Here is a 23,233-nt window from a genome sequence, read left to right on the forward strand (position 1 = left end):
AGGGGGGGGATCAACTGGGTTGCTGCTGCTGAGTGCAAGGGAGAGCTGGCAAGAGAAGAGGTGGTCGGGACGGGAAGGCGCCGCCTGGGGGATGGGTGGGTGCACGGGACCCGGACAGGGAGCTGGCCCAGAATAGGGGATGGCTAGTCGGCGGGGATAGGGGGGCGGCTGATCACGTGGAATGTGAGAGGCCTGAATGGGCCGATTAAGAGGGCCCGGGTGTTCGCGCACTTCAAAAGACTGAAGGCGGATGTAGTCATGCTTCAGGAGACGCATCTGAAGGTGGCGGATCAGGTTGGTTAAGGAAAGGATGGGTGGGACAGGTGTTCCACTCAGGGTTGGATGCAGAAAATAGGGGGGTGGCGATACTGGTGGGGAAACGGGTGTCGTTCGAGGCTAAGAATATAGTGGTGGACAACGGGGGTAGATATGTGATGGTGAGTGGTAGATTGCAGGGAAAGGAGGTCGTGCTGGTAAATGTATATGCCCCGAACTGGGATGACGCGGGATTTATGAAACGGATGCTGGGACGTATCCCAGACCTGGAGGTGGGAAGCCTGGTAATGGGGGGGGACTTCAATACTGTGCTGGATCCAGGGCTAGACCGGTCTAGATCCAGGACCGGAAGAAGGCCGGCAGCGGCCAAGGTGCTTAGGGGGTTTATGGAACAAATGGGGGGAGTGGATCCGTGGAGATTTGCTAGGCCGTTGGCCAAAGAGTTCTCCTTTTTCTCCCATGTCCACAAGGTATACTCCCGAATAGATTTCTTTGTTCTGAGTAGGGCACTGATCTCGAAGGTGGCAGGAACGGAGTACTCGGCCATAGCCGTTTCAGACCATGCCCCGCACTGGGTGGATCTGGAATTAGGAGAGGAGAGGGAGCAGCGCCCACTCTGGCGACTGGATGTGGGACTATTGGAGGATGAGGGGGTCTGTGGAAGGGTGCGGGGATGTATTGAGAGATATCTGGAGGTCAATGACGATGGCGAGGTCCAGGTGGGGGTAGTATGGGAAGTGCTGAAGGCGGTTGTTAGGGAGAGTTGATCTCCATTAGAGCTCACAAAGAGAAACAAGAGGGCAAAGAAAGGGAGAGATTAGTGGGGGAGATTTTGAGGGTGGATAAAAGATATGCGGAGGCCCCGGACGAAGGACTATATAGAGAGAGGCGAAGACTTCAGACGGAGTTTGACCTGCTGACCACAGGAAAGGCAGAGGCACAGTGGAGGAAGGCACAGGGGATGAGATATGAGTATGGGGAAAAGGCGAGCTGGCTGCTGGCCCACCAACTTCGCAAGAGGACAGCGGCGAGAGAGATTGGAGGAGTTAGGGATGAAACGGGAACTACGGAGCAGAGAGCAGGGAAGGTAAATGAGGTGTTTAAGACCTTCTATGAGAGGCTATATAAGTCCCAACCTCCGGAGGGAAAAGAAGGAATGCAACATTTTCTGGACCAACTAAGGTTCCCGAGGGTGGAGGAGCAGGAGGTGGCAGGCCTGGGGGGGCCAATTGAGGTGGACGAGGTGACTAAAGGACTGGAGAACATGCAAGCATGGAAGGCCCCGGGACCAGACGGGTTCCCGGTGGAATTCTACAGGAAATATGTGGACCTGTTGGCCCCGCTGCTGGCGAGAACCTTTAACGAGGCCAGAGAAGGGGGGACTCTACCCCCGACAATGTCGGAGGCGACGATATCACTAATCCTGAAGCAGGATAAAGATCCGCTTCAATGCGGGTCATACAGGCCTATCTCACTCCTAAATGTAGACGCCAAGCTGCTGGCAAAAGTGCTGGCATCGAGGATTGTGTCCCGGGGGTGGTGCATGAAGACCAGACAGGGTTTGTAAAGGGGAGACAACTGAATGTCAACGTTCGACGGCTGCTGGGGGTGATAATGATGCCCCCAACGGAGGGGGAGGCAGAGATAGTGGTAGCGATGGATGCGGAGAAGGCATTCGATAGGGTAGAGTGGGAGTATTTATGGGAGGTGTTGAGGAGGTTTGGGTTCAGGGAGGGGTTTGTCAGATGGGTCAGACTCCTATATGGGGCCCCAGTGGCAAGTGTAGTCACAAACCGGCAAAGATCGGAGTATTTTCGGCTACACAGGGGAACAAGGCAGGGGTGCCCCCTGTCCCCATTACTGTTCGCGTTGGCAATTGAACCACTGGCCATAGCGTTGAGAGACTCTAAGAAATGGAGGGGGTGGTTAGAGGGGGAGAGGAACACCGAGTGTCACTCTACGCAGATGACTTACTGCTATATGTTGCGGACCCTGTAGAGGGGATGACAGAAGTTATGCAGATATTGAGGGAGTTTGGCGATTTTTCGGGATACAAGCTAAATATGGGGAAGAGCGAGCTTTTTGTAATACACCCTGGGGACCAGGGAAGAGGGATAGAAGCCCTGCCGTTAAGGGGAGTGGAAAGGAGCTTCCGATATTTGGGGATCCAGGTAGCCAGGAGCTGGGGAACTCTACACAGACTTAATCTGACGCGGCTGGTGGAGCAGATGGAGGAGGATTTCAAGAGGTGGGATATGCTGCCGCTCTCATTGGCGGGCAGAGTGCAGGCGGTCGAGGTGATGGTCCTCCCAAGGTTTCTTTTTGTGTTTCAATGTCTCCCCATTCTGATCACAAAGGCCTTTTTCAAGAAAATAGACAGGAGCATTATGAGCTTTGTGTGAGCAGGGAAGACCCCGAGGGTAAGGAGGGGGTTCCTGCAGCGCAGCAGGGACAGAGGGGGACTGGCGTTGCCGAATCTGGACGATTATTACTGGGCCGCCAATGTGGCGATGGTTTGTAAGTGGATGAGGGAGGGAGAGGGGGCGACGTGGAAGAGGCTGGAGATGGCGTCCTGTAAAGGAACGAGCCTAAAGGCGCTGGTGACGGCGCCGCTGCCGCTCTCCCCGAAAAGGTATACCACAAACCCAGTGGTGGTGGCAACCTTAAGGATCTGGGGGCAGTGGAGGCGACGCAGGGGGGTGACGGGTGCCTCGGTGTGGTCCCCGATCAGGAATAACCATAGGTTTGTCCCAGGAAGGATGGACGGAGGGTTCCAGACTTGGCAACGAGCAGGAATTAGGAAACTGAGAGATTTGTTTATAGACGGGACGTTTGCGAGCCTGGGAGCGCTGGAGGAAAAGTATGAGTTGCCCCCGGGGAATATCTTTAGATATATGCAAGTGAGGGCGTTTACGAGGCAACAGGTGAGGGAATTTCCGCTGCTCCCGACACAGGGGATCCAGGATAGAGTGATTTCGGGGATATGGGTCAGGGAGGGCAAAGTGTCCAAAATATATCAGGAGATGAGAGGGTGAGGCGCTGGTAGAGGAGCTGAAGGGAAAATGGGAAGAAGAGCTGGGGGAGGAGATTGAGGAGGGGCTGTGGGCTGATGCCCTAAGTAAATTCCTCGTCCTCGTGTGCCAGGCTTAGCCTGATACAATTTAAGGTTCTACACAGAGCACACATGACGGGAGCGAGGCTGAGCAGGTTCTTCGGAACGGAGGACAAGTGCAGGAGGTGCTTGGGAAGCCCGGCGAACCACACACATATGTTCTGGTCGTGTCCGGCACTGGATGAGTACTGGAGGGGAGTGGCAAGAGTGATTTCAAAGGTGGTGAAGGTCCGGGTCAAGCCAGGCTGGGGTTAGCTATATTTGGGGTAGCGGAAGAGCCGGGAGTGCAGGAGGCGAAAGAGGACGATATTCTGGCCTTTGCGTCCCTGGTAGCCCGGCGAAGGATCTTACTCATGTGGAAGGAAGCGAAACCCCCCGGCGTGGAGGCCTGGATAAACGATATGGCAGGGTTCATAAAACTTGAACGGATGAAGTTTGCGCTGAGAGGATCGGTTCAGGGGTTCTCCAGGCGGTGGCAACCGTTCCTCGACTATCTCGCGGAACGTTAAGGGAAAATAGATCGACAGCAGCAGCAGCCCAGGGGAGGGGAGGTGGGGGGGGGGGGGGGGGGGGGGGGGTGGGGAGCACTATTTTTTGTTACTTTGTTAGTTCACCATATTATTTAAATAATGTTATTTATCAGTTACTGTACTGTTTTTATGTTGATTTGTAAAATGGAAAAATTCTGTTTGAAAACTTTAATAAAATATATTTTTTAAAAAGAAAATAATATAAAATAAAAATACGTAATCGGGCAACACAAGGTCCACAATGTAAATACATAGACACCGGCATCAGGTGAAGCATCCAGGACTGTAGTATTAATCAGGTCAGTCCATAAGAGGGTCGTTTAGGAGTCTGGTGACAGTGGGGAAGAAGCTGTTTTTGAGTCTGTTCGTGCGTGTTCTCAGACTTCTGTATCTCCTGCCCGATGGAAGAAGCTGGGTGAGAGGGGTCTTTAGAGTATGCTGCCCACTTTCCCAACGCAACAGGAGGTGTAGAAGATAATAACAATGCTCCATTCGTGTTGAGCCTGAAGGCAGGTCCTTGGCTGAATCTCTGCCGCCGCTTCATCCTGAGATGTTTTTGTTCTTGGCAGCTTTTGTCAATGATGGTTTGCCAATGCCTTCCACAATCAGCTTCAGGGTGAGGAGGCAGGCCCCAAGGCCACTGGGGTTGGTCATGGGGCTGGTTTAGCACACTGGGCTAAATCGCTGGCTTTTAAAGCAGACCAAGGCAGGCCAGCAGCGCGTTCCGATTCCCGTACCAGCCTCCCCGAACAGGCGCCGGAATGTGGCGTTTAGGGGCTTTTCACAGTAACTTCATTGAAGCCTACTCGTGACAATGAGCGATTTTCATTTCATTTTCATTTCACCTCAGACAGGACGGGAATCAAATGCTCTGTTGGCATTATTCTGGGCTGCACGCAAGCCACCCAAGCTGCCAATTGCAAAACATTTACTTATACAAGATAAAGAGGATTCAAGTGTTTGCAGTTTCTGCTATTGTTACTTTAAATGGACTGGATGAGAGGCACCTGTTTAGGGATTTTGCAAAAGCATTTTTTTTATCATTATCATAGAATTTGCAGGGCAAAAGGAGGCCATTCGGCCCATCGGGTCTGCACCGGCTCTTTGAAAGAGCACCCTACCCAAGCCAACACCTCCACCCTATCCCCATAACCCAGTAACCGCACACAACACTAAGGGCAATTTTAGACACTAAGGGCAATTTATCATGGCCAATCCACCTTTGCACATCTTTGGACTGTGGGAGGAAACCGGAGCACCCGGAGGAAACCCACGCACACACGGGGAGAATGTGCAGACTCCGCACAGACAGTGACCCAAGCCGGGAATCGAACCTGGGACCCTGGAGCTGTGAAGCAATTATGCTAACCACCATGCTACCGTGCTGCCCGGTATGAATGAATTACTGTGTTTTTAAGCTTTTTTCACACATGCTGTTGTTACTAGACGATTCAGTGGTTCTGCACAGATATATACTGGGCAAATGAGCAAGGGATTGCCACAGGTTGGCATGGAGAGCATGAGATTCCATTGCGGTGGATCGAGAGGTATAGCTAAGCCTGGAAGGTATGAGGGGACATGGGGTTTGGGTGGGTGGCATGAACTGGCATGCATGGGGTATGGGCTTGTGTGGGTGTGGGAGGGGTGAGGGCTGTATACTGTAATGTTGGTTTGTACTTGGGACGAAATCCCAGAGCACTGAGGTGGGCCTCATAATCAGCCAGCTTGGGCACTTGGCAACCCAAACTGTTCCAGGGGCGATGGGCTCGATTCAAGCTAACACCGGCATCCCCCCCAGAACAAAGGTCCAGCGTTTGCTGCCGTTTTCTCCCGAGGTGGGCTGGCTGAGCTGGGAAATTTCCCGACACCCATTCCCCATCCCCGGGGATGAAAGTCCGACCCAAAGCTGGAGCTAAAGCCATGTCTTATACATCAGCACGGAGGGTCTTCCCTGCAGTTCCCACTAGGGTGTCCAACTTTGGTTGAATGTTCCCCTGGAGGTCGGATTCCATGTTTCCAATCCCGTCCGCTGCATTGGTCAGTCCGATACGTCTGTCCCCACAGCTAACCCACTAAAAACCAGGCTGAGACTAACGGAACTCACTCCGTATGTGGTAAAAGAGTCAGACAAAGGAGCTCTCCATGCACGCTATCTGGGATAGATTTCAGCCCAGATACCAAAAGCTCAGCGCACAAAATCAGAATGGACATGGCAGTGCATAGAACATAGAACATAGAACAATACAGCGCAGTACAGGCCCTTCGGCCCACAATGTTGCACCGAAACAAAAGCCATCTAACCTACACTATGCCATTATCATCCATATGTTTATCCAATAAACTTTTAAATGCCCTCAATGTTGGCGAGTTCACTACTGTAGCAGGTAGGGCATTCCACGGCCTCACTACTCTTTGCGTAAAGAACCTACCTCTGACCTCTGTCCTATATCTATTACCCCTCAGTTTAAAGTTATGTCCCCTCGTGCCAGCCATATCCATCCGCGGGAGAAGGCTCTCACTGTCCACCCTATCCAACCCCCTGATCATTTTGTATGCCTCTATTAAGTCTCCTCTTAACCTTCTTCTCTCCAACGAAAACAACCTCAAGTCCGTCAGCCTTTCCTCATAAGATTTTCCCTCCATACCAGGCAACATCCTGGTAAATCTCCTCTGCATCCGCTCCAAAGCCTCCACGTCCTTCCTATAATGCGGTGACCAGAACTGTACGCAATACTCCAAATGCGGCCGGACCAGAGTTCTGTACAGCTGCAACATGACCTCCTGACTCCGGAACTCAATCCCTCTACCAATAAAGGCCAACACTCCATAGGCCTTCTTCACAACCCTATCAACCTGGGTGGCAACTTTCAGGGATCTATGTACATGGACACCTAGATCCCTCTGCTCAGCCACACTTTCAAGAACTTTACCATTAGCCAAATATTCCGCATTCCTGTTATTCCTTCCAAAGTGAATCACCTCACACTTCTCTACATTAAACTCCATTTGCCACCTCTCAGCCCAGCTCTGCAGCTTATCTATATCCCTCTGTAACCTGCTACATCCTTCCACACTATCGACAACACCACCGACTTTAGTATCATCTGCAAATTTACTCACCCACCCTTCTGTGCCTTCCTCTAGGTCATTGATAAAAATGACAAACAGCAACGGCCCCAGAACAGATCCTTGTGGTACTCCACTTGTGACTGTACTCCATTCTGAACATTTCCCATCAACCACCACCCTCTGTCTTCTTTCAGCTAGCCAATTTCTGATCCACATCTCTAAATCACCCTCAATCCCCAGCCTCCGTATTTTTTGCAATAGCCTACCGTGGGGAACCTTATCAAACGCTTTGCTGAAATCCATATACACCACATCAACTGCTCTACCCTCGTCTACCTGTTCAGTCACCTTCTCAAAGAACTCAATAAGGTTTGTGAGGCATGACCTACCCTTCACAAAGCCATGCTGACTATCCCTGATCATATCATTCCTATCTAGATGATTATAAATCTTGTCCCTTATAATCCCCTCCAAGACTTTACCCACTACAGACGTGAGGCTCACCGGTCTATAGTTGCCGGGGTTGTCTCTGCTCCCCTTTTTGAACAAAGGGACCACATTTGCTGTCCTCCAGTCCTCTGGCACTATTCCTGTAGCCAATGATGACATAAAAATCAAAGCCAAAGGTCCAGCAATCTCTTCCCTGGCCTCCCATAGAATCCTAGGATAAATCCCATCAGGTCCCGGGGACTTATCTATTTTCAGCCTGTCCAGAATTGCCAACACCTCTTCCCTACGTACCTCAATGCCATCTATTCTATTAGCCTGGGGCTCAGCATTCTCCTCCACAACATTATCTTTTTCCTGAGTGAATACTGACGAAAAATATTCATTTAGTATCTCGCCTATCTCTTCAGACTCCACACACAATTTCCCATCCCTGTCCTTGACTGGTCCTACTCTTTCCCTAGTCATTCGCTTATTCCTGACATACCTATAGAAAGCTTTTGGGTTTTCCTTGATCCTTCCTGCCAAATACTTCTCATGTCCCCTCCTTGCTCGTCTTAGCTCTCTCTTTAGATCCTTCCTCGCTACCTTGTAACTATCCATCGCCCCAACCGAAACTTCACACTTCATCTTCACATAGGCCTCCTTCTTCCTCTTAACAAGAGATTCCACTTCCCTGGTAAACCACGGTTCCCTCGCTCGACGCCTTCCTCCCTGTCTGACCGGTACATACTTATCAAGAACACGCAGTAGCTGATCCTTGAACAAGCCCCACTTATCCAGTGTGCCCAACACTTGCAGCCTACTTCTCCACCTTATCCCCCCCAAGTCACGTCTAATGGCATCATAATTGCCCTTCCCCCAGCTATAACTCTTGCCCTGCGGTGTATACTTATCCCTTTCCATCATTAACGTAAACGTCACCGAATTGTGGTCACTGTCCCCAAAGTGCTCTCCCACCTCCAAATCCAACACCTGGCCTGGTTCATTACCCAAAACCAAATCCAACGTGGCCTCGCCTCTTGTTGGCCTGTCAACATATTGTTTCAGGAAACCCTCCTGCACACACTGTACAAAAAACGACCCATCTATTGTACTCGAACTATATCTTTTCCAGTCAATATTTGGAAAGTTAAAGTCTCCCATAATAACTACCCTGTTACTTTCGCTCATATCCAGAATCATCTTCGCCATCCTTTCCTCTACATCCCTAGAACTATTAGGAGGCCTATAAAAAACTCCCAACAGGGTGACCTCTCCTTTCCTGTTTCTAACTTCAGCCAATACTACCTCGGAAGAAGAGTCCCCATCTAGCATCCTCTCCGCCACCGTAATACTGCTCTTGACTAGCAGCGCCACACCTCCCCCTCTTTTGCCTCCTTCTCTGAGCTTACTAAAACACCTAAACCCCGGAACCTGCAACATCCATTCCTGTCCCTGCTCTATCCATGTCTCCGAAATGGCCACAACATCGAAGTCCCAGGTACCAACCCACGCTGCCAGTTCCCCTACCTTGTTTCGTATACTCCTGGCATTGAAGTAGACACACTTCAAACCACCTACCTGAACGCTGGCCCCCTCCTGCGACGTCAAATCTGTGCTCCTGACCTCTATACTCTCATTCTCCCTTACCCTAAAACTACAATCCAGGTTCCCATGCCCCTGCTGCATTAGTTTAAACCCCCCCAAAGAGCACTAACAAATCTCCCCCCCAGGATATTTGTGCCCCTCAGGTTCAGATGTAGACCATCCTGTCTGTAGAGGTCCCACCTTCCCCAGAAAGAGCCCCAGTTATCCAAAAATCTGAAACCCTCCCGCCTGCACCATCCCTGTAGCCACGTGTTTAAATGCTCTCTCTCCCTATTCCTCATCTCACTATCACGTGGCACGGGCAACAACCCAGAGATAACAACTCTGTTTGTTCTAGTTCTGAGCTTCCATCCTAGCTCCCTGAAAGCCTGCCTGACATCCTTGTCCCCTTTCCTACCTATGTCGTTGGTGCCAATGTGGACCACGACTTGGGGCTGCTCCCCCTCCCCCTAAGGACCCGGAAAACACGATCCGAGACATCACGTACCCTTGCACCTGGGAGGCAACATACCAAACGTGAGTCTCTCACGCTCCCACAAAATCTCCTATCTGTGCCCCTGACTATAGAGTCCCCAATTACTAATGCTCTGCTCCTCTCCCCCCTTCCCTTCTGAGCAACAGGGACAGACTCCGTGCCAGAGGCCCGTACCCCATGGCTTACCCCTGGTAAGTCGTCCCCCCCACAAGTATCCAAAGCGGTATACTTGTTTCTCAGGGGAACGACCGCAGGGGATCCCTGCACTGACTGTTTTTTCCCAGTCCCTCTTACAGTTACCCACCTATCTCCAATCTTTGGTGTAACTAATTCCCTGAAGCTGCTATCTATGACCCCTTCTGCCTCCCGAATGATCCGAAGTTCTTCCAACTCCAGCTCCAGTTCCCTAACTCGGTCTTGGAGGAGCTGGAGATGGCAGCACTTCCTGCAGGTAAAATCAGCAGGGACACTAACTGCATCCCTCACCTCAAACATCCTGCAGGAGGAACATTGCACTCCCTTCCCTGCCATTCCTCTAACTTTCTACCAAGATCTGGCTAAAAAATAATAATATTATAATAAAATATGGTACTTACCTCAGACCAATGGGTTTTATTATTAGGTTAGAGGAGGAGGGCGGGTGGGAGACACTACACGTGTAGTGTCTCGGGCTTCCTCTCCACCTGAATTTATTGGTGAGGGTCTTCCCAGACGTCCGCGGGTCGACTTCCTGATCCCGCCTAAAAAACTAATTTAAAGAAAAGAGAAAAAGTCTCAGCTCCTGCTGAAACTGACTCACCACTCATCAGCTGCTCTCACGCCGCCGAAATCGACTGGCCTGCCCCTGCAAAGAGAAGTGCTTTTAAAGGTTGACTTACCTCCCAGCACCCTCCTTCCGCAATGCTCCCGCTGAAACTGACTAACCAGCTGCTCTCACGCCGCCGAAATCGACTGGCCTGCCCCTGCAAAGAGAAGTGCAGGTACTGAGAGAGTGCTGCACTGTCGGAGGTGCTGTCTTTTGGATGGTCCATTAAACGGAGGCCCTGTCTGTCCTCTGGGGTGAATGTAAAAGACCCCCTGGCACTATGTTGAAGCACAGCAGTGGAGCTCTCCCCGGTGTCCTGGTCAATATTTAAACCTCAAACAACATCCTATCGGCACTGTGGGTGTTACCTGTGGTGTTCTTTGTGATTCTGTTCTCAGGATGAATGTCGTAGTGTTCTGAAAGACCACAGAAGCTAAGTTCATTAACAAAGCTAACTTTTATTTGCCCTACTTAAATTAAGCTCGACCACTCACTCCTATAGTAAACAATAATTACAGTAATCTACACTCTACTAACACTAGTCTCTACACTCTAACTCTACTCTAACCTCTCTGGATCTTTCCTATGCACTCTACTCCAGTCTACTCTCTCTCTCCCAGAAGCCCGAGAGTCAGTGCTTTATGTAGTACTGCATCGAGCTCCATCTAGTGGTCAATTGTAACATGACATTAACTCTTTGTATACTGAACATTTCTATAATGTCACATTACCTACACAGCGTGGACTGCTCACCACCACCTCCTCAAGGGAAGTCACAGATAGGTGAATAATGCTGGCCTAGCCAGAGATGTTCATGGCCAATGAAGGAATATTTTCAAAAGTGTGAGAAAAACAGATTATCTGGGTCGTTCTCAGGTTGCTGTTTGTGGGTTTTTGCTGAGCGTAACTTAGCAGCTGCGTTTGCAACATTGCGACGCTGACTACCGCACAAAGAAGTACTTCATTGGCTGTAGAGCATTTTGCGGCATCTGGTGGTTGTAAGAGGCGCCATATCAACGCAAGTCCCTCTTTAATTTGTACTTCAACGTTTCGAGCGATCAAGTACATTAAGTTTGCATTTTACTCCCATCCACCCAGCTGTGGATTCCTTTCGATGCGTGCGATGTTGCGGCGGGGAAGTAAATTCACGGTGGTCGTCACAGTGACACAAATGACGGACCCTGGGCTGGATTTTCCAAAAATGGGGCTATGTCCCTACGCCAGCGTTAAAACGCGGGTGTTTCACTCTGGACTTTCCTTAAGAAAGTCCTGAGTGATTCTCCCACCTGCAGGGGGCTAGCAGGACCCCGGAGTGCTCCAGTAGCTCTGGCTGCGGATACGGGTCCCTGCACTTCCGGTCGGGAGTCCGCGCATGCGCACAGTGGCGGCCTGCAGTGGCCGCCCCGAGATCACACGCGCCCGCGGATCCCTGCCACCCGATCGCTCCCCTGGCCATCCATGAGCCCCCCCCCGGTGATCGATTCCCCCCCCCCCCCCCCCACCAGGGCGGCCGTGGACTGAGTCCGCAGCAGCCACCCGAGGTTCCGATACGTGGTTAGAACCACACCGTTGGGAACTCGACTGGAGAACCGCTTCAGCAGCGCCAGTCCCGATTTCCGGGGAAACGGCCATTCTCCGCCCCTGCGCCGAACGCGATTTCGCCGGGGAGGCTCGGAGGATCCAGCCCCCTGCCTCTCAAAGATTGGCCTCCGCAGCCGTCAGCAAAGGTGCGCCAAATGAAGACGCCCAGCCCCGCCACCTGGGCAGATTGCGGCCCACATCGTCTCTCATCAATGGGAGGATACCAACGACCGGCCAAGAAAGACCAGGGCCGGAATTCTCAGGCCGTTGGGATTCTCTTTTCCCGCCTGCAGTGAACCCCGGCCCCTGGGATTCCCGACGGCGTGTGGGGGGGGGAGCTTCAATGGGAAATCCCATTAACCAGCAGCGGGAAAGTACATGTTTGTTGCTAATTCGCTGAGTCTCCGATGTGACAAAACCCAATTAGTATCACTTTCTCTTAATTGCAACGGGAGCACGCGCCCATTGTTACAGCATTTGCAACGTTCACATTTGCGTGGAGATTAATCTTCAAATAAAGTTTCTATTATATGCGCAGTATTTAGAAATCTCAGAAAGGGTGCCTCACTCACTCTTTCATTTGTGTAACAATGCTACCCCCAAGTGATCAAAGCTGCACACTGCACATGAAATGCAACACGCCACACTCTTTCCTATTGGCTTCTCACAAGAATATGACAATTGCCAGACAATAAACAAAACAGGGTCCATCTCGTTCATCTTCTCACATCCTGATAGTGACGTGATGCAATTAGAAATGATAACGATAAATTATTGGCTAATCCCAGTGATTAATCTCCATCCATTCAGCCAACAACGGACCCAGAAATGAGGCGAGGGACCCACAGGGGTGGAGTGATTTGGGAACAATCGATTTTTAAACCCTCCCAAGCCACACTGTATTCTGTTTGTAAATTTATCTAATATATTAGAAATCCGCACACAAGTGTCGGACTTTAAAATATGCCTGGAGGGAAAAATAATTCCGTGCTTTGGGATGAGATGTGAAGTTGAGGCCCCAGTTTTACCCTCTCCGGCTGATGTGAAACTATTTCAGGGATGGGAGCATAGTAGTAATGTCACTGGGCTAATAACCCAGAGGCCAGGCAAACGCTCTGTGGAAACGGGTTCAAATCCCACCATAGCAGCTGCTGGAATTTAAATTCAATTAAATAAATCTGGAATTTAAATCTAGTCTCAGCAATGATGATCATGAAACTACCATCGATTGTCATAAAAATCCACCTGGTTCACTAATGTCTCTTTAGGGAAGGAAATCTGCCGTCCTTACCCTGTCTGGCCTACATGTGACTCCGGATCCACAACAATCGGGTGTCTCTTAACCAGCCTCTATCGTTTCTTAACTTGTCAGCCACTCAGTTCCAGGGCAATTAGGGATGGGCAACGAATGCTGACCTTGCCAGCGTGCCCACAGTCCATGAAAGAACATAGAACATAGAACTTGAAATGAAAATCGCTTATGTCACAAGTAGGCTTCAAACGAACTTACTGTGAAAAGCCGCTAGTCGCCACATTCCGGCGCTTGTTCGGGCAGGCTGGTACGGGAATTGAACCCACGCTGCTGGCCTGCCTGGGTCTGCTTTAAAAGCCAGCTATTTAGCCCTGTGCTAAACCAGCCCCTGCACATACAGTGCAGAAGGAGGCCATTCGGCCCATCGAGTGTGCACCGACCCACTTAAGCCCACACTTCCACCCTATCCCCGTAACCCAATAACTCCTCCTAACCTTTTTCGTCACTAAGGGCAATTAATCAAGGCCAATCCACCTAACCTGCTCGTCTTTGGACTTTGGGAGGAAACCGGAGCACCCGGAGGAAACCCACGCAGACACGGGGAGAACGTGCAGACTCCACACAGACAGTGACCCAGCGGGGAATCGAACCTGGGACCCTGGCGCTGTGAAGCCACAGTGCTAGCCACTTGTGCGACCATGCCGCCTTGCGAACCTGCACCTCTTTGGACTGTGGAAGGAAACCGGAGCACCCGGAGGAAACCCACGCAGACACGGGGAGAACGTGCAGACTCCACTTGTGCTACCATGCTGCCCTAAGAATAAAAGAACAAAGAACGGGTTAGCTCTCCTCTTGAACTGACCAATATATTTCCATCAATTTAGGGCAGCACGGTAGCCTTGTGGATAGCACAATTGCTTCACTGCTCCAGGGTCCCAGGTTCGATTCCGGCTTGGGTCACTGTCTGTGCGGAGTCTGCACATCCTCCCCGTGTGTGCGTGGGTTTCCTCCGGGTGCTCCGGTTTCCTCCCACAGTCCAAAGATGTGCAGGTTAGGTGGATTGGCCATGATAAATTGCCCTTAGTGTCCAAAATTGCCCTTAGTGTTGGGTGGGGTTGCTGGGTTGCGGGGATAGGGTGGCGGTGTTGACCTCTTTCCAAGAGCCTGTGCAGACTCGATGGGCCGAATGGCCTCCTTCTGCACTGTAAATTCTACGTCAAGATAACAAACAGTCTGGTCATTATCTGTGTGCAAATTGGTTGTCGAGTTTCCTACATTGCAACAGTGACTACTGTTATGACTGGGATGGGAGAGGTAGGCAGTTTTTCTCCCCCCCCCGCCCCCCTCCACCACTACCCCATAGGTCGCACCATTAGCTTAAAAGTTGACTCAACAAAACTGTGAATTATTTACCTGCGCTGCTGTTAGATGCAGAATAAAAGAGACTTGAACAAGGCTTCTTTTGAGAAACACAGAACGATTGATCTATTATAACACAAAATGGAGGGCAGCACGGTTTCACAGTGGTTAGCACTGCTGCCTACAGCACTGAGGACCCGAGTTTCAATTTCAGCCCCGGGTCACTGTCCGTGTGGAGTTTGCACATTCTCCCTGTGTTTGCGTAGGTCTCGCCCCCAAAACCAAAGATGTACAGGGTAGGTGGATTGGCCGCGCTAAATTGCCCCTTAATTGGAAAAAAAATAATTGGGTACTCTAAATTTATTTTTAAAAATAAAATTTAAAAAATAAAATTAAACAAAACGCATTTTTTACGAAAGGTTGCTAGAACTGTTTTATTTTTTGAATCAAGGGGCAATTTAGCATGGCCAATCCCCCTACCCTGCACATCCTTCTGGGTTGTGGGGGTGAAACCCACGCAGACACGGGGAGAACGTGCAAACTCCACACGGACAGTGACCCGGGGCTGGGATCAAACCCGGGTCCTCGGTGTCGTGAGACAGCAGTGCTAACCACTGTGCCACCGTGCTGCCCTATGTTGCAAGAACTGGTTAACACACAATCATACTCTGGAAGCGTAACCATCTATTCGTTTTTAAAATACCCCAGCACGCAGCGCACACACATGACAAACAGATAGGGTTTTGGAGGATAGGCTTGACATTTTGCAGGGTTTCAACACATCGACCTGTAGCTCCCTCATATGAAGATGGGCCATTGGTCCCAGTAAATGTCTGGAGGTTCTCACCAACTGAGCTTTGGCATGGATATATGAACATACGGACATACGAATTAGGAGCAGGAGTGGGCCACTCAGCCCCTCGAGCCTGCCCCGCCATTCAATAAGATCATGGCCGATTTGATTAAGCAGCAAAATACGGAGAAAATGGAGCTGAATCAATTCTTCTTGTCTCAGTTTTGTAGGATGCCAAATGCAGACATGTTACACTCAGGTGAGGCCATTCTGGCTGCAGGTTGATAACCACACATGGATTGTAAGGCTAGACAGGCAGAGGGAGTCAGGATTCTCTTCCTTCTCTATTTATTCCCAAATACATTCAAAAAAACAACAGGTTCAAAACTTAAAACTGCTCTGTCAGGCGAGGGAGAATTCAGAATGCCCAATTAACCCAACAAGCACGTCTTTCGGGACTTGTGGGAGGAAACCGGAGCACCCGGACGAAACCCACGAGGAGAATGTGCAGAGTCCGCACAGACAGTGACCCAAGCCCGGAATCGAACCTGGGACCCTGGCGCTGTGAAGCATCAGTGCTAACCACTGCGCTACTGCGCCGCCCGTGTAGTCCCGAGGGTTAGTGAAACCTCGAATTTCTACTTATCCTCTAATTATGTTAGCTTTTAAACTTACCGAGAGATCTCCTTCGAAAGTTCAGGTGGTTAGTGAACTGCCCAATGTAGAAGTACAGAGTTACAGAATAGACGTGTTACAGGTTTGATCCTTGATCCTGTGGTGAGTTATCTAGTCCAGGGTTTTTCAAAGCGTGGGTCGCGACTCAGGTGTCGGGAGGGTCGTGGAGCGATAGGGTGCGCCGTTCCCGCGGTGGAGAAGTGCACAACAGCTACAGCCAGCTTTTACATTGAGAATGGTGGCCGCTGCCGCCTTTTAAATGGAAATAAATTAGGCTGTGTGGAGTCCTCCGGCCAGAAGCGGCAGCAGAGAGCAGGTCAGGCACCCTGCACGCACACTTGATGTCAAGCACCTCCAGGTATGTGCTTTTGGCACCAAATTATGGAGCAGTCTTGGTTCCATTTTCCAGCTGCTGGCAAGCAAGGAGAGTGAACGGTGAAGATAAATAGTTTTCTTAAAAGTAAGAGACCAACAGAGACTCGACTAGGCAGTTTAACCACAACAGGATCTGCTGGTGAGAGCTGATCAGGAGAGTCCAGAGCAGCACAGAGCAGTGCTAGTGTTAGCTCTGTACAGAGCTCCAGGGCCTCTGGTTAACAACCTACAAAGAAAAACATTTAACTCAGGAACAAAGCAGTACAAAGGTGATTTCTTGAGGTATGGTTTTGTCAATTGTGCCAATCCAAATAAGGATGCAAAGCCCATGAGTGTTATATGCAGGGAAGTAACGGCAAATCAGAGGAGAAGTTTCAGATTTTGAAAGAGAAGTGGTGGGAGAAAAATTCCTTTCGAGGTTGTGACCCCAGAGTCAGTTGTTAACTGAGAGCTGACTCCAAATTAAAATACTCTGTTTCTGTAGCTGACCTGTGATACACATTAAAAAGGTGCCAAAAGCCTATGCGACTCTAAGCATTCTGGTGCAGCATCTCTAGGATTATCCAGTGCTGAGTAAAACAAGCATTTTGTTGCTATTGCCCTTCATGACGACCTACACATGCGAGGTTGGATTTTCCATTTTCATCAAGTTGAAGACAACACAAAAGAACTGGCTGAAGTCTGCACCTGATATACGCATCGCCATCTCCCCCTTTGAACCTGATTGGGGTGAGATCGTGAGGACCAAGCAAGCTCCGCTTTCGCATTAAAGGTAGGTGAACATGGCGTATGTCGCAAAGGCCGGTCACCGTGGGTCCCAAAGGTCGGGCCGGCCTGGGTCCCGAAGATCGACTGGTGGGCAGAAGTGGGTCCCAGAAAACAAAGTTTGAAAAACACTGATCGAGTCTGAGGCAGAGCAGTGAATGTTAAAAATTCTCCGGGCAACAGAAAATCAGCAACAGTTCCATCCCCTGACTTCCGCCCTTATAGTGTTTCGAATTGATTTTATTGAAATATCATCATGGCAGCAGATGCTAAATGTGCTGACGATACAAGTGAAATAAGTGATCATAATTCATAGCACGGTTATAAGCAATGATTAAAATAAAATAAAGCATAAAATAGTAAACAGACAGTCATTTCGGGGTACAAATAATTATAATATGTTGAAAAATACAGTTCTCCTCAATTTACACATTTGAAATGAAAGTCTATTGCTCTCTGCATTTTGTATTAAAGTCCATTGACCATGTATTATCGGGTTGACTTAGTTTAAATTCTCAGTCGTTTATGTACTATTAATGAATTTTAAAATTTATTGGACTGTGAGTCTAAATGAGAACAGGTTCGGATGTGATGGCTTCCACAGTTGAACAGCCTGCCAAAGTTCACTGCCACGACTCCGACATAAAAGACCATCAATTAATAAATTAGCTCAGGAGATATGTTGACAAAACTCCCCAATCATGAGGAGATGGTGGCGTAGAAGTAATATCACTGGACTAGTAATCCAGAGGCCCAGGCTAATCCCCGTGGGAGGCCATGGCATCAAATCCCACCATGGCAGTTGATGTCAATTCTGGAACCGAAAGCTAGCCTCAGTAATGGTGACCATGAAACTAGCATTGATTGCTGTAAGAACCCATCTGGTTCACTGAGGAAATCTGCCACCCTCACCCGGTCTGGCCTACATGTGACTCTAAACTCACAGTAATGTGGTTGAGTCAGCTGAAAGGGTAGTTAGGGATGGGCAACAAATGCTGGCCTTGCCCGACACGCCCACAAAAAATAACAAAACCCGATGTCTTCGGGGGAAATGGGAAGTTTTTAAACAAAACTGTGGTTCTTACCAGGCCAGCGAAAGTCTATGGGCGGGATCCTCTGGGTGCGGCCAGTGGGATTCTCCTTCCCGGCAGCCGGCCAGTGGGATTTCCCATTGTGGGTACCCCCACGCCGTTGGGAAATTTTGCTGCCGGCAAAACGGAGGATCCCACCGACGGAGAATCTAGCCCTCTGTATCCGTCCGGAGTCTGCACATCCTCCCCACGTCTGCGTGGGTTTCCTCCGGGTGCTCCGGTTTCCTCCCACAGGCCGAAGATTTGCAGGTTAGGGGGATTGGCCGCGCTAAAACTGCCCTTTAGTTATGCCCGAGGATGTGCGCGTCAGGTGAAGGGGTTATGGGAAGTGGGCTTGGGTGGGTTGCTCTTCCAGAGGGCCGGTACAGACTCGATGGGCCGAACGGCCTCCTTCCACACTGTCGGTATTCTGTGATGCCTCATTCGCATACGTGTTTTGAAGTGCAATGCCCCTCTTTCCAATATTTAGCAAGTATTAAAAAAAACGATGGGTTCCCCTCAAGGCCTTGATAGCCACCTGAGCTTACCTGGGCCAGGTAAACTCCGCCCTCTCCCTGCAGCGATTGGCCCGTCATGTGGGCTCCCCCCCCCGCCCTCCTTGTGTTGTGATTGGTCGGCGCTGGGCTGATTGACAACAGGTTGCCTGGCAATCAGGGCCTAGTGCGTTGCTATGTGCAAAGTGGAGCCTGCCAGGGAGTTGCTGCTGTTGGGGTGTTAATGTTCTTTTCTGCAAACATAATTTGCCCTCAGCTCAGCCAAACGTTTGCTATGAAGCCAGTAATGTACATTCTGCATAGACAACACTTTTATAGTAATTTAAGGAGTGAGTGATTGGTGGTTTCTGTTTAAATCATGCACAGGGCAGTGTTGAGCCAGAACCTGGAGGAGGATTTAGACAGTGAAGCATCTTCCAGAATATTCTCAGCAGGAGAGGAGACACAGTGAGTTTGTGCCAATTTAAAAAAAAATCTTGTTTGTGACTGTTTGCCTATTTAAAGCCAAAGTTCATTTCCTTCTTAACATTACTTTTATTTGATGTTTTGCTTCTTTGGTAGTTTGCAGAATATTTGTTAAGCAAAAAAGCTTCAGCACAGATGCTGAGTTTTTCTCTCACAGCCGCTTGTTCCCAGTGTTTCCACTTTAACATTTTGGCATTAAATAGAATGTCGGCACTTTGCATTTACCTAAGTTTATAATGTGGTAATGACCAGATTGTCTGTTTCACTGACATTGATTGAGTGATTAAAAACTGGCCAGGACAATTCCCTAGAATCCTCTTGAAGTAGTGACTTGGGATATTTTACGTCCACTTGAGAGGGCAGATGGGGCCACTGTTTACCTGGGCGTCACGGTAACACAGTGGTTAGCACTGTTGCCTCACAGCGCTAGGGTCCCAGGTTTGATTCCTGGCTTGGGTCACTGCCTGTGCGGAGTCTGCACGTTCTCCCCGTGTCTGCGTGAGTTTCCTCCGGGTGCTCCGGTTTCCTCCCACAAGACCCGAAAGACGTGCTTGTTAGGTGAATTGGACATTCTGAATTCTCCCTCTGTGTACCCGAACAGGCGCCGGAATGTGGCAACTAGGGGATTTTCGCAGTAGCTTCATTGCAGAGTTAATGTAAGCCTACGTGTGACACTAATAAAAATTATTCTATTATTCTGTTCTATTCTAATGTCATTTCTGCAAAATGGCACCTCAAGGCAGTGCAGCGCTGCCTTCGTACCACACTGCAAGTGTAAGCCGAGTGAAGCGGCGTAACGTCTGGATCGTCGCCCGCTCAAATAATTGCAGCCATTTGATTCAGAAACAAGTGTGCTACCACCAAGCCACTGTCACTCCAATCTGTCAGTTAAATCTTTTTTCAATTAAGGGGCAATTTAGCGTGGCCAATCCACCTAACCTGCACATCTTTGGGTTGTGAGGTTGAGACCCACGCAGACAGGGAGAGAATGTGTAAACTCCACACGGACAGCGACACGGGGCCGGGATCGGACCCAGGTCCTCGGCGCCGTGACGCAGCAGTGCTGACCACTGCATCACCGTGCCGCCCCTGTCAATTACATTTTTGATTACACATGCAAAAGTGATACTTTAAAAATAATTTGTAAATGCAATATCTTAGTGAGCTAGGGTTGGTGCTAGTTTTCTAAATTATTGGAGAATCAGCAACTGTACAATGACTCCTGTGATGGAAGGCTGTGTGACCAGCTTCCACAATAGGCTGTCTCAGTGGATTATCCAGATTCAGGCCTCAGAGCAGTGTTGAGGGAAAATGACATTGTCAGAGGAGGACTTCGACTGCGGTGTTCTGCCAGTGTTCGAGATCCCATGGCACGATGGAATGAGGAGGGGGCCCTCCTAGATTTCTCAAAAAATAAGCATCTTGTCGTAGTTTGCTTTATCTTCCATACCCTTGGCCGACTCTCCAGTGGCAGTGCTGAGGGAGTGCAGCACTGGCGGAGGGGCTGTCTTGCAGATAGAGATGTTAAATTGAGGCCTCCTGTCAGCCCACTTGGGTGGGTGAAAACAATCCCGTGGTATTATTTGAAGAAGAGCAGGAGGGTTCTCCCCGGTGTCCTGTTCAATATTCGTCGCACTGCTTTGTGCCAGCTGATATCTGTGTTCCCCGCATTACAGCAGTGACCCCATTTCAGAGCACCTCCTCAGCTGTGAAGTGCTCCTGAGGATGTGAAAGACACCGTATATAAATGCCAGCCTTTTCCTTCCTCCTGAGAAAGTAAAAGCAATGCTGACCTGGGCAGTGATTTCAGCCGTGATTCCACCTGAGCATCAGGGCCCTGCAGGTGTAAATTTGCCGCATCGTGATTAGGATTTTCATTCCTCCCATCCAGATTTGGTGACACCACTGGCAGGAGTTCAGGGGGAGCTGGGTCGCTGACGGGAAGTGCGCGGAACAGGCAGAAACACAGAAATGACACGAAGGAAGCAGCAATCATGGCTCTGCCAGAGGAGAAGCTGGCACAAGCGGAACAGCGGGCAAGGGCACACACTGCCAGCCGAGAGGTAGAGTTAAGATGAGCTGAAATATCACCGGGTACCATCGCCATGTTGCAAAAAGGCAGTGGAGAAGGTGCAAAAAGGGGATTTACAACGCTGATACCCAAACTGGGTAAAAGCTATCAGGAAAGGCAGGGACTCTTTTTCTCTAGAAAAGAGAAGGTTGAGGGGCAATCTAAGAATGGAGGTAATGACAGGGAGGGGGTGGCATAGTGGTATTATCACTGGACTAGTAAACCAGAGACTCAGAGTAATGATTAGGGGACCCGGGTTCAAATCCCACCAGGGCAGGTGGTGAAATTTGAATTAAATAAAAATCTGCAATTTAAAAAGTCCATGAAAGCATTGTCGATTGTTGTATAAACCCATTTGGTTCACTCATGTCCTTTTAGGGAACAAAATCTGCCCTCCTTACCTGGCCTGGCCTACATGTGACTCCAGACCCACACCAATGTGTGTTTTAAAAAAATATAAATTTCGAGTACCAAATTATGGGTTTTTTTTCTCCAATTAAGGGGAAATTCCACGTGGCCAATCCACGTGAAACCCACGCAGACACGGGGAGAATGTGGAAACTCCACATGGATAGTGACCCGGGGCCGGGATCGAACCCGGACTAATGTGTGGTTGACTCTTAAGTGTTCCTTCAAGGAATGGGCAATGAGCTGGCACAGCCTCCGATACCCACATCCATTGAACAATTTTTTAAAAATAAAAAATTATGAAGGTGTTTGATAGGATAGCCATAGAGAAGATGTTTCCACTTGGTGGGATTGTTGTGTTTTGTGTCTGGCGGCGGGGGGGGGGGGGGGGTTAGGCAGATCAACACTGGAGTCCATAAGTATAAGTAAGTCCCTAATAAATCCAATAAGGATTTCAGGAGAAACGTCCATACTCCGAGAGTGGCGGGAATGTGGCAGTCGCTACCACGGGGAGTAGTTGAGGAAAATATTACTGATGGATTTAAGGTGAAACTGGATGGACACATGAGGGAACAATGAATCAAAGGATGTGCTGAGGGAGTGCCGTAACAGTTGGGAGGGTAATTTAGGTGTTGAAATGCTGAGGTACCTCGACAGAATGGGTCGGGAAGGCCTGTGCCCACTGAGGAAAGGATCACGAACGAGAGGGCACAGATTTAGGATGACTGGCACAAGAAGGAATGTTGACTCGAGCAAACGTTTATCGCACAGTCAGTGATTGGGAGCTGGAAGGCGCTGCCTGATAGGACAGTGGAGGCACAGCCAAGCGAGGCATTCAAAAGGGAATTAAATTGTCGCCCAAAGAGGAAGAATCTGCAGGGTTGCAGGAGGAAGGTTTGTCGATTGCTCTCGGTGAATTGTTCATTCGGGGAGACGGTGGATTGCTCATTCGGGGAGACCACAATGGATCCAATGGCCTGCGTTGTAACAGTTGTGGTTAATCCATGCCTGCCTTTCGGAGGCAAGGAGTTCAATCAACTTACTGCACACTGATGAATATGTGAGGTGCTCTAGGTTCAAGCCCCACCCCAGACCACGGGAAGGACTGTGGTGACACAGTCGAGTGGGTTGATAATCAATGGGTTTATCTTGCCAAAACGTCCCCACTATTCGCCAAAGGGAAAATAATGTGTGTAAAATTAAGAGACCAACAAACAATGATCATTCCCACCACCCTGAGTTACAGCTGTGTGCTCAATGGGTAGCAATCTCATCAGTGAGAGATTGTGGGGTTTGAGTCCGCCAGTCTGGAGACTTAAGCACAGTATCCAAGCTCACACTGCACTCTGGTGCTGCGCTATCTGCAAGTCTTTCAGACAAGGTTTCAAACTGAAGCCTCCTCTGCTCTCTGAGGGGGATGTAAAAGATCCCACTGTTGCACAGAATGGGTTGTGGGGAGCGCTGGGGAGTTCTCCCTCAGTGTCCTGCCGATATGTATCCCTCAAACCTCACTCTATCTGGCCATCATCACTGTTGCCTGTGAGCGGTTTCTGAGCTCACGTTTTTCTAAAGTTTACAGTACCCAATTTTATTTTCCCAA

The 23,233-nt window shown here is 49.7% G+C and overlaps 1 protein-coding gene and 1 long non-coding RNA gene across 4 annotated transcripts in view; one reads left to right on the plus strand and one right to left on the minus strand.

Moving 5' to 3' along the window:
* LOC140404274 (uncharacterized) overlaps window positions 1–18,722 on the minus strand; it is a 30,909-nt gene extending 12,187 nt beyond the window's left edge. The window contains exon 1 of the long non-coding RNA XR_011938478.1: window positions 18,190–18,722. This is a non-coding gene — a long non-coding RNA (uncharacterized lncRNA). The remainder of the gene's footprint in view (window positions 1–18,189) is intronic.
* A 130-nt stretch (window positions 18,723–18,852) lies between these two features.
* Window positions 18,853–23,233, plus strand: part of ttc23 (tetratricopeptide repeat domain 23) — a 59,006-nt gene continuing 54,625 nt past the window's right edge. For 2 of the 3 annotated variants that reach the window (XM_072492761.1, XM_072492762.1), the window contains exons 1-2: window positions 18,853–19,136; window positions 21,046–21,217. In XM_072492761.1, coding sequence (XP_072348862.1) covers window positions 19,048–19,136; window positions 21,046–21,217 — 261 coding nt within the window. In that variant the 5' untranslated portion in view covers window positions 18,853–19,047. The remainder of the gene's footprint in view (window positions 19,137–21,045; window positions 21,218–23,233) is intronic. The other variant, XM_072492763.1, reaches the window with a different exon arrangement.

Source organism: Scyliorhinus torazame, chromosome 30 (assembly GCF_047496885.1).
Source record: "Scyliorhinus torazame isolate Kashiwa2021f chromosome 30, sScyTor2.1, whole genome shotgun sequence".
NCBI classification, from domain to species: domain Eukaryota; kingdom Metazoa; phylum Chordata; class Chondrichthyes; order Carcharhiniformes; family Scyliorhinidae; genus Scyliorhinus; species Scyliorhinus torazame.